The 12014-nt window shown below is 39.0% G+C and overlaps 1 protein-coding gene across 1 annotated transcript in view; it reads right to left on the reverse strand.

Annotated features, from left to right (window-relative positions):
- mtmr14 (myotubularin related protein 14) overlaps positions 1–11670 on the reverse strand; it is a 51726-nt gene extending 40056 nt beyond the window's left edge. The window contains exons 1-4 of the mRNA XM_050036925.1: positions 10834–11670; positions 8781–8929; positions 6634–6742; positions 4882–4957 (exon numbers count right to left, since the gene is read on the reverse strand). Of these exons, the coding sequence (XP_049892882.1) occupies positions 4882–4957; positions 6634–6742; positions 8781–8929; positions 10834–10968 (469 nt within the window). The 5' untranslated portion in view covers positions 10969–11670. The remainder of the gene's footprint in view (positions 1–4881; positions 4958–6633; positions 6743–8780; positions 8930–10833) is intronic.
- Between the last annotated feature and the right edge of the window lie 344 nt (positions 11671–12014).

The raw sequence follows: 12014 nt of genomic DNA on the forward strand, positions 1-12014 counted from the left end.
GGGATCCCTCCTCAGTTGCTCTTCCTGAGGTTTCTACCGTTTTTTCCCCGTTAAAGGTTTTTTTTGGGGGAGTTTTTCCTTATCCGCTGTGAGGGTCATAAGGACAGAGGGATGTCGTATGCTGTAAAGCCCTGTGAGGCAAATTGTGATTTGTGATATTGGGCTTTATAAATAAAACTGATTGATTGATTGATTGATTCACAATTACAGTACTTGTTATTTCATATAGTTGATAACAAGTTGAGTTTTAAACATGAAACCATTCAGAGCAAACATGCTGAACACATCTGAAGGCAGATACAAAGGACATAACTGTGCTGGAAACAAATACCATATATGAGTAATTGGAAAATTTGAGATTGAACATTTGAAATAGATAAAATAACAGACTACTGCTATGACTTTCGTCCTGGCCTCTTCGTTTATACGAAGTCACATTAAGGTTCTTTTTGGTAAAGGCTATCCACTGAATAGGGGGCTTAGCCCAAACCTCTGTAGGGAGGTCCAGGGGGGGGGATCCTACCCTTGGAATTTTTATGACGAACAAGCTCTATGTCGATGCTGTTTTCATGCTCTCTTCTTTACCCTTAAAAGCTATTTTTTTCCCAGATTAATCATAAATTGTGATGTCAGAAAAATCTGCAGTTGTTAGTAATTAGTACTGAGTAGAAACAGAATACTTTGCAACTGCTATCATTACATTTAGAGAATTTTGAGGTATTTCCATTTATTTTTTCCCCCTATGGATTTCTTTTTTCACTTTATTAATTTTTTGGACTGCTGTTGCTACTCTTTGTAAAGCGTCTTTGAGTATCCTGAAAAGCGCTACATAAATCCAATGTATTATTATTATTATTATTAATATTATTATCTGTGCTGATATACTTAAACCCCACTACATCTCAGAGGGAAATATTGCACTTTTTACTCCATTACATGTTTTTGTCTGCTTTAGTTACTTTGAAGACTCAGTTATGAAACAAAATATAATCAAGTAATAAATAATAATGTATAATGTATCAACACCTCACATGGTAGAAGCTACAATTTACCAATGTTGTCTTAATATCTCATTTGCAGACTACTGCTACTGGCAGCGATAGACGGTTGTTCTGTCCAGCAACTCCACAATTCAGCCGTAGCATCATCATTACTAACTGTGCGTTCCAATATCCATACTTCCATACTATATAGTATGCCAGAAAGAGATTTAGTATGTCCCAATACATAGTATGTCAAATGCAGTATGCCAAAAATACCAGAATGTTCTAGTACATCCGGTCATATTTGGCAGTATGCAAGCCAGCATGCTTTTCTGGCTGTTCTGGCCCACAATCCTCTGAACAGTGGAAGATTTGTTACATCAACTGAGCCGCAGACACAGACTGTTGACAGCTGATTGACAGCTCTCAGAAGCCGCAATAACGGCTGACAGTGAATTCAAGTAAGTGATGACCAGTCTTATAGTAACAATAGGAATATTAATTGTTAAAATGAAAAAAATAATCAGAAAGATTACCACCAGCAACAGGACATAACTGTGAAAATTACAATGACAGAGAAATGCATATGTAATTTTACTGTGGTTAATATAATATGTTAGAATCTACCTTGTATGCAGCTATAACATCAAAGTTAAAATTTCATACATTGCAAAGTAACAACAACAGCAGGTCTCTCCAGGCTGACCTGTGTCTCCCTACAAGCGCAGTTTTGTTTTATCTCTAAGGTAACAAATATATGAGACAGAGGGTCAAAGTTCAAGGCGTAATGTTATGAGACAGTAGTCTGTCCCCAATGTGTGCATACTGCATGAAACAGTATGTACTTTGTAAGGACAGCTGCAGTAGCTACTAAAAGTAAAAAGACATAGCATGCCATTCAGAATACACCCAAAGCTGTTGTTTCAAAATCAAAGAATATATTTATTGATAGGAGCACTCGCATAAAAACATAGCCCTAGCAGAGCGCTAAATATCTTTTTAATTTAAAAACAATTATCTGTCATAATCAGCAGAGGGAGGCACGTAGAAACAGCTGTAGCAGCATGTTGTGTGCGACGCACTACGTCACCTACTGTTATGTTAACACTGGGCAAATGTGCAGAAAGAATGTTTCAACTAGAAAGAAGACAATTTGATTGAGCGTTTACATGATAATTAGGTGCTGATATTTGCCAATTGAACGGCATATCAAAGGTTTATGTCATAGAAATAGAGTGACAAGGAATCAGATGTCGCAGATATGTCTATATTCATATGATGGTCCAAAAGTAAAAACTCATAAAAATCTTAAAAATTAAGGCATCAATTTCAATGAATTGATGACAGAAAAGATAATGTATTTAAAAAATGAATGCTTATTAATCACATACTGTAGTGCCCTTTGACCCGGTGCACCACTGAAGGCCACAGCGTCACATGATGGTGGCCAGCGAGACAACACTGCTTGGCCTTAGCTGCACCGTTTTCTGCAGTTTCTGCAATAAGGAATTGTCATTCCATCGGAGTACTGCAAGCCTGAAATATCACCTCAACGCAAAGCACTTAGCAGCGAACCCGGAGGTCCGAGCTAGCACAGCCTCTGATGCGAGCGCTAGCTGCAAACCTTGTGAAGCTACACTCGACCAGGCGTTCAGACACAAACTGAGTAAGCCCGCCTGTGACCAACTAAACTTTGTAACAAAATGGACTGCAGACCAGTTTTGGATAATTGTGTCCAAAATCCAGCAGCTTTACGATGCCACATCTGCCAAAATTAATTTGAACTTCATTTTTTACATTCACGGCAAAAATTGATGTATGTGATTTATTTAGATTAATTAATCATAGAGCATGTAATTAATTATTTTAATAGTCTGACAGCCTTATTTTTTATGCTATTTATGTTTAAAAAGATATTATTTGTTTAAGTGTTAATACCAGATCTTTTTAAGGCTCAAATCTAAAAAAATTGTATTTTTTAAGATATACAATAACAATTTGAACAGTATACACATCATAAAAATAAAAACATACAACAAATGAAAAGGATTCGTGTTTGTAATCGATGGGTGTAGTCAAGTTACCAACAAAGCCGGTTCCAAATCACACTTTCATTTTCAAACTGATACAATGACAAATGATTCAAACTAAATCTGCCAAACAGTGACAAACTGCTGAGAAATGATCCCCCTCACACTCAGCCTGGTTTCACAGAAACAGTATATGTGTAAATCAATACGACTTCTGATCAGTTAGAATATACTATTTATCTTCAGTAGATCTGCAAAAGTGATCCTCACCCCTAGCAGCTCTTCTGCAGGACTGTCTGTGTTTGTCACAATAAATAGAGCCAGGGCTTCTGACGCAGCAAGTCTGACTGACTCACACTCGGCACACTCTCCAGTTGTTTGTCTGTGAATGATGCACCTTGAGTTTTGATGACATCTAGCTCTTGTTCTTACTGAAGTTGAATGCACTTATTGGAAGTGCTTTGGACAAAACCTCTGCCAAATGAATGTAAGTAATGGAAAAGCCCAGTCAGCGAACTGGGACTACAAACTTCATTTGCTAATAGTTCACAAAACCTGTTTCAGGCCATGACAGAAGTATTTCAGAAATGAGGAACCTCAGTGAGGGTTTCTATCCCCTCTGGGCATCTTCCTAATGCTGGCCAATTACTAAAGGAACAGATCATTACTGCCTCAGGTGTGTGCAGCCTGAGAACACGGAGCTGGACTTCTGATTTACACCAATGTATAGAGCAACTAGAATTACCACCCCGCAGTTGTACGCTTCCACGCACCAGTCAAGTTTCTCTTACAGTTTACATCCATGACTGTGAAAACATGGACGCTTCACACCCATTGTCCCCCCGACAGCACAGAATCAACAGTTTCTATGTGGACACCGAAGATGTCGCCAATTCAGTATCTGACCAAATATTTCCCCTTCTGTTCCTGAGATATGGTGCTGAATAACCAATTAATGAAATTAATTATCCAATTAATTGAGAAAATAAACAGCAGAATGATCTGTGATGGAAACAGTCAATAATTGCACGCAGCACTAATCTAAACCACATCATTCCAAGATTAAACTGAAAGTGAGTGTAACTGAAATGTCACTAATAATTCCTCACTGCACACGTAAACTGTGTTTGAACAACTTTAATGAGCACAATAGGTCAAAGTTAAGCAAAAAGCCGGTCTGTTAATTGATGAAATTTTATATCAGACATTTTGGTATGAATTCTCTTTCGCATTTATTTTCCATGTAAGTTTGGATACAACGTGGCTTATCATCTGACTCCTCACGTTGCTGTACGTTAAAAGTTATTTTCGTCAACACATCTCACCAATGAACTTTGTGAGTACACTGTTTGAATAACTGATTAAAATGATAGCCAAAACTAAAAAAAAAAAAAAAAATCAGACCCAAGCAGCAAAACAGTGGTATTATTCTTTAAACAGACTAGAGTTGTTGTATATTTTAGCACATTTACCACAAATTGTACACTTGAAATTGCGGACAACATTTTCAAAGGCACACCATGACAGACAAGATCTATCAAAGTGAACGTTTACTTTATTTGTATCCTTTAATCATCATTTTATCATATTACAGTAAGTGTTAGAAAGACACATTTCCTTTTATTGGCTCTACTTGGTGACGTCTGAATGAAGCTAATGCCAAGTCATTTGGAGGAACATAAAGTCTCAATGGGAAACTTTGACAGCTGTCTGACAACTGCTGCAACTAATAGAAGGTCAGAGAGCACACAAGGAACTGCAACCACCCATGGAAAACAAGTCAGCCACAACTTCCCCTGTTAGGCTAAATTTAAGATGAGTCTGTGTGTGTGTGTGTGTGTGTGTGTGTGTGTTTGGGGGGGTTGTACCTGAGAAGATGTAGTTGTAGCCCGTGCGTCCATACAGCTCCCCCCATCCTGCCAAAGTGGATGACCGGCAAATATGCTGCAATGAGGAAGAAGATCATTTCACTTCTGGAAAATGATTTTTAATACTTTGTCTAAATTACTTGGCCACATATATAAAGAATGCTAAGTTTTCTGATATTCCAACCTTATTCATTGTTGAGGGCGGAGGGTGTGGCTATGTTTTTTATTTTGTTTTGTTTATTTAATCTCCTCTTGTTTTTGCAGGTAGAGGCAGAACCTTAATGTACTACTGAACATCCTCATTATGTTCATGTACTATTGTTTTGGATCTAGTGGGACCAGTACCCACCTCTATATTGAAATACTGGTATTCATCCCCTGACAGCACATTATAAAAGGTGACTGTATTTGTCTTTGATACAAATGTTGTTTAATTCTGTTTTAAAGAGAAAAAAAAAGGTTTAAAAAAAATGATGCTGGATCAGCCTGTTGTTTCACTGTTCATACTAGCATGCTGTTACAATAACCATCTCATCACCCTCTCAGCCTAAATATACAGAAGAGGTAGTGGCGGCAACAGAACATCTGCTAATTTCTTTCTATGAAGCGGTGACACCTGGAGGTATTTATTATTTTTGGCTCCATAAACAGCCTTGCATTTATCCCTGTTGTTCCAGTACAAGCTGCAATGATAATGTTATTTTTATTTTTATTTCATATTCTCTGATATTTCATATTTCTGATTCTGATTCTGAGGCAGTGAGGGTTAAGCTCTTCAACTCAGTGGGGACGTCAGCCATCTCGGCCAATATTACTGTCTTTAAAAGGCTGTAGTGGGCTAAGTTTTACAGCTGGTGAAGATACTGGTATCATATGAAACTAAAAGATCTAAGGCATTCACTAGTAGAAACCATGTTATTCTAGCTTCTCAGGGAAAGGGGCTAAATAATACTCATAAGTAAGGCTACATTTTGGCGAGGGGAAAAACCGGCATCGCCATTTTCACAGAGTTCCCTTGACCTCTCACCAAATGAAAATAGGTTCTGTGGGTACCCACAACTCTCCCCTTGACAGACATGTCACATTATGCTAGTCTCATGCAGTTTTGTGGAAAAAACATGCAGTTTTTGGCATGCAGTACAACTGTGTTATTTTTGCCCACTGTATGTGAATATTTCTGCATATTGGGTCCCTAAACAGTGTTGGAAATGCATTAATTTCATAAATCTTGTGGATTCAATGAGCCCAATTTGCAGTGGCCTCTGGGATAATCACAGGCTAATGAAACTTACAGCCACAAACCAGAGACCTCGGGCATTCAGTGGTTTTCATAGGTATATTGACAACAAGGGGGTCTTAGCAGTTTCCAGAACAGAAGTGCTTGCCATCCAGTCGCCAGAAAAATTATGTCAAACGTTTTTGACACCAAATCACAGCGTGGGTTTTTTATGGTGTTCTTCCAGGTCTTGGTGTCTTAATGTGGTATTTAGGAGGGATTTTTGACCATTTTAATTAAATCTAGAACACAATGTTTGTTGCAGATGTATGACTAGAAAACAATTGACACAGTGCTGAGCTGCATCTCAAATTAATGTTCAGGTTCCCAGCTTTCAGATGTTTTCTATGTGGCGTATACTGTTGACCTGCTATCCCCCCTTAAAGATCTCCTGTCCCCTTTAAAATCGACAAAAATTGGTCTATTGTAGAGAGAAGTGGAGTAGAAGAGGTCAAAGAGCAGCTGATTAGTGGTACCTTGCCATTGTAGAGGATGACGGGACAGACAAACCTCCCTCTGCAGCGAGCCAGCTTACTCCGATTCACCAGGTCCTGCAGCTTACTTATCTGAACTGTGCTCTCAAACCTACACACACAAACCACCATGTGTTATCCATCAGTCATTTGACTTAATCTCTTAAATGTAATTCAGCACATACCACAGAAAATATGATTATAAAGCAACACGCTAACACTGCTGACACCTCCAAATAATAAACTGAGGTTATCTTCTGACATGCAGGTTACAGTTAAGTGGGACATTCTGCCTTTGCTACACAACAAGTTAACAACCATTGATTATTTCATTACATTAACCAATATATCTTAACTGCCTGCGGCTATTTTGGCCATGATAACACAGAAACTTATAAAGGCTTGAATAAGGAGCAGTTCATTCAAAAAAAACTCATGAGCATCTAAGATAATCATAAAGGAACTAAGAAAACCCAGCAAGGGCTTTCTACATTTACAGCGAGCTGTCTAAATTTTACAGTGCTGTTTTCATGTGACAACTATTTGAGTCCACATTAGCATTTTGACGTTCATTTTGGAGAGCTGTCTGCCCACAGTGGGACACCTGAAAAACATGAAAACAGCTCAGTCTCTTCCCTAATAACAAAACTGCATCACAGCCAACATTTTGTCAGAAGCAGGACAGACAGGTGGACATCATCTGACAAAATCAACATGAGTACATGTTAATGACAAGAGCTGTGCTGTATTATCAGTCATACTGACGTTTACAACGCATGATTACAGAAAAAGCTGGAGAGAACAGAAAGGTTTCCTCTCAACTTTGCTGCCACACAGCTCCTACCTGTGACCAAGCTCTACACAAAGCCTGTGAGCCTGCTGAGTGACAGCCTGTTACACCTTCCTTCAGCGTCCTCCCTCTCTCTGTACTCATATATACTCACCCATACTGTGTCTTCATACTGCCAAATTGACCATATAGTTGTTCTCATTCACATACTTGTCTGTTTCTGTTATTAGATCATTGAACAAGTTTAAATTCCCATAAACACTACATGTTCCTAAACACTACCAAGCTACATAACTTTTCTACCATGGCAACTATTTTATGTATATTTATGCTGCAAATATACTGCACTATTGAATTTTTAATCAGGGTTGCACCTGACAATTAGTTTCAATAAACAATATTATGCTGCTTGGGGTCTCGCAATCAAAACAATAACAAAAGACAGTGCAGTGCTTCATTGCAGTTGGTTTCTCCTGGTTAGAATCAGGAGGCTTTTACCAGAAGCCAAATTATCCCCACAGGTCTCTCCCTCTCCAAAACAAACGAACCAAGTGATTCAAACTAGTAAAAACTAGAGGTGATCACCAGAGGATCCACGATACAATTTTATCACTATACTTAAGTCAAAATTAAATATTTTTGTGATTTTAAATATGTTGCGATGTGCTGAGTACTGCAATACAACATTCAAGTAATGGGAAAGTGTGTCCAAACTTTTGACTGGTACTGTAGATTCACTCATTGTTTCAACACTAGTAGATACTGTCATCATAAATAATACTGTCTAAAAAGCCCTTTGGATGTGTGTTTATTGTTCACAATTTTTTAATTGACCTCAACTCTGCTATAAATAATTTAAAATGTTATTTCCCAGTTTATTACTTTGAATCATGGGAAACTGCAAGACAGACAATAACATGAAAACACGGACACATTTTGCTGGAAGGAAAGTTTTCCGTCCTCATGAGGGATTTCCCCAACAAGGAGGCCTTTTTTAATACAGTATATTAAAGTTTCCTCCTATGTTAAAGCACATCTTCTATTTCCAGCGCTACAGTGGAAAATAGTTAAATGCTGTTAAAACTGCATTTAACAGCAGTGAGAAATAAGGACTTGTTGAATCACAGCAGATCATTCCCCATTTCCAGCTACAATGTGGCTGAATCTGACTAAAATGCCACTTGGTTCCCTTTGATGGGGTCAGAGAGGCTGGAGATGGAGGCTGACCTTTGCTCCCTGCACTACAGTAAGGTGTGCATGATTAGAGGAGTGACACAAATAAACAAGAGGGTAATTAGTAACTAAGTGGACTGGACTTTGTATCGGAAAATGATGGTTTGACTGAGTGGTGGAGAACTACCTGTCTCTCTCGACATCTGTGCATTCATACTCCAGGAAAACTATCTGCCGGGGATAATGGCCGCACACTTCTCCGTTGGAGTTATGGATGATACTGTACTTGTAATCTCTGGCAAATAACTCCAGACAGCGCTTCTCTATCGCCTCCACCTGAGGAGAAACAAAAACAGAAGTTATAGTAGTGGATTAAATGGAACCTCAGTTTTCATCTGGAAAATGACAGAACTTGGGAATGAGTCTTTTTGGATCAAACTTAACCAGTAATTTAACTGGGTAGAACAAGGTCTAGCCACAGAGTCCAGATTCGTTTCTTTGGTTTATTTTTATTAGACCCTGATTGATCACAAAAATATACAGGAGTTTATATGGAGGGTAAATCCATAAATATGAATTACATTAAGCCACATGCAGAATCAGGGCTGCACAATTAATTACAATATTATCGAAATCACAATATGGCCACGTGCAATATCCACATTGCAGAAGCTGCAATCTTTTGATAAAGGTATAATGTAGGGACGCACGATATTGAATTTTTGGTCAATATCGGATATTTCAATTCAATTTCAATTTTATTTATAAAGCCCAATATCACAAATCACAATTTGCCTCACAGGGCTTCACAGCATACGACATCCCTCTGTCCTTATGACCCTCGGATATATATATAACTTATTTGGCTGATAACCAATACCAATATCGATAAATCCATTTCTTCCCCCACCTAATCTTAGTGATCATCAAGTCTCTTGTCGTGGAATTAACATCATATTATGCATGCATAGTCTCATGGCCCACCAGCAGATGGAGGCTTGAAATACAATGCTTTTCAATGTATGTGATATTCATTCATTGTGTAAAATAAGAAAAAGAATATTGGCCGATCCTGAGAGTTCATTTTAAAGCCAATATCAGCTGATACCGATGACATGCCGATATCATCGTGCATCCCTAGTGAAAGGTGCTGCCATAACATACCATATTTACCACAAAAAATTAAGCGCTGTGGTGCTATAGAGATGCCCCAGCCTACATATCATATTTCAGACATAAGTAAAAATATAGGCTAATACATGATTTTATATATAAACAAACATATCTATATATATATATATATATATACACATACACACATACATATATACATACATATACATATATATATATATGCGCATTGCAATACTTGTCAAAATAACCACAATAGGATTATTTCTATTTTTTTTTGCATATGGTGCAGCCCTATTCAGAATAATTGTTACCTTTACACTGATAGCTTGATGGCTTATTCATTACAATGACTAAAGAGTTCATCAATCATGGATCTAATACTAGCCTCTCTAAAAAATAATAAAAACATACTGTACAAGTATACCGTACAAGAGAGCAGTTTTGTGATGTCAAACTAATTATTAGATTCAGACTTCCACACCAGTAAAGTGAGTTTCCCTTAACCGCTCAATATGTCACACAGCGTGTAAGAAGTAACGTTAGCATCATCCAAGTCCTAATGTGTGGCATTCAGATTACTGGAACTTGCCTGACAGAGGGCAGTTTTACTCTATTCATCTTTCAACTCTAAACTTATTATTATATTTACATGTTATTGATTGAGCAATAGCACGTCAATGCAACCTGATAACTTCTCAAATATGTAGAAAACTATATTTAATAATCAGACAAATATTAACAACACTTCACAATCAATTTTTTTAACAAAATGTCATTTCAAATATGACCGAAGGATAGAAGTACCACTAACGCAAACATGCATCTACATAACAGCTGTTCTAAAGTAGAAAGCAGTGTGTATCCATAAAAACACTATAAATTTGTCGAGATTAAGTGCAGCTTGGTGGATCTGAGGTAAGCCGAATTGAGAAATGATTCTTCAAGTTTATTATGAGCTCATTAATCACTGAATACAGTCTTCGTTGTTGAGCTGAGGTACAAGATCACTTTAATTTCCTTGACTCTGCGAAGCAGTTTGGCTTATCATTCATACAAGACTATGCAACGTAAAGCACACCGAATGATGGCGATCCCCTCAATCTTACCCGAGGAATGACTTCCTTTGCTCTGTACTGCATCTTGGAAAACAAATCTATCAAATCCGCTATTTCCTCGCTCTTTCTGACCGACAGCCCGGAGGCCGTGAAGCCGCCGGCCGTGGAGGGGGAGGCGGCCATCATAGCGCCTCGACCCGCGGTGGTGGCCTCTAGCCGTACTCGACCTCCTTCAAACACCGCAGAGCCTTGTCCTTTGGAACGGGAAGACCGACCAGGCCATCCCTTCCCAGCCAGCTTCTTCCTGACTGCCCGCTTGAGGGGGCCGGAGCCGGGGACTCTTCCTGAATTCAGCGCACCGGCGGGCAGCTCCACTCTCCAAACACAACCCGTTAGCCAGCCCTCACAGCCAGCCACTCACACCGCGGCTGCTGCTGCTACTGCTACCGGAGTTAGCACGACTAGCTAACAGGCTAGTTCAGCTTCTCAGGCGCAAGTTGGTGGTTTCCACTCACTCAAACCCCCTGTATAAACATTTGAGGCAATATCACACCTTCACAGTCCTCCACATCACCACGGTTTGGTTTGCGACAACAGGTGAAATAATGCTCGACTCTCAGCACCACCTAACTGAACTCCAGTCAGCTGGAGTCAGGAAATCTCCAGGATCCTTCCCGGCCTGCACACGTTTCCTCAATGTCACGTCTTCATGACTCCTCAGTAATCACGGCCATAGCGGTTAAAAGATTAAAATTATACAGTAGTCAACCCTGTGGCTGTAGGATCGCAATGCTACATATGTTGTTATTGGTAAAAGCCCCAGCAGTGGAGAGTGGTGTTGCAATCTGTGTACTACTGTCTGGAGGTACAGCAGGCGGTAAACAGGAAGTTAATGTGACCACGTGACACAGCCATCTCCCCCTTTAAATGACGTTTGTTGTTGATCAGAACTAGGTCTGATGTTTTGGAGCTGTCTCTATGGTCTGCACCTATCCACAGTTTGTTTACTCAGACAATCTTTCCCAGTGTTGCAAACACAGGCCTCTAATGCATCGGAGATCTCTTCTACTGGTGTGATCCTAGATTCACATCTTATCTCCAAGTCCCACATTAACAAGGCTAGAGAGATGTAGAGAAATTGATTCATGCCCTTATTTCAAGTCGACTCAACTACTAACTACTCAACCCAAAAAACACAACTGAGAGACTTCAGCTCATTCAAAAATCTGCAG

This window comes from Epinephelus moara, chromosome 24, assembly GCF_006386435.1.
Source record: "Epinephelus moara isolate mb chromosome 24, YSFRI_EMoa_1.0, whole genome shotgun sequence".
NCBI classification, from domain to species: Eukaryota; Metazoa; Chordata; class Actinopteri; order Perciformes; family Serranidae; genus Epinephelus; species Epinephelus moara.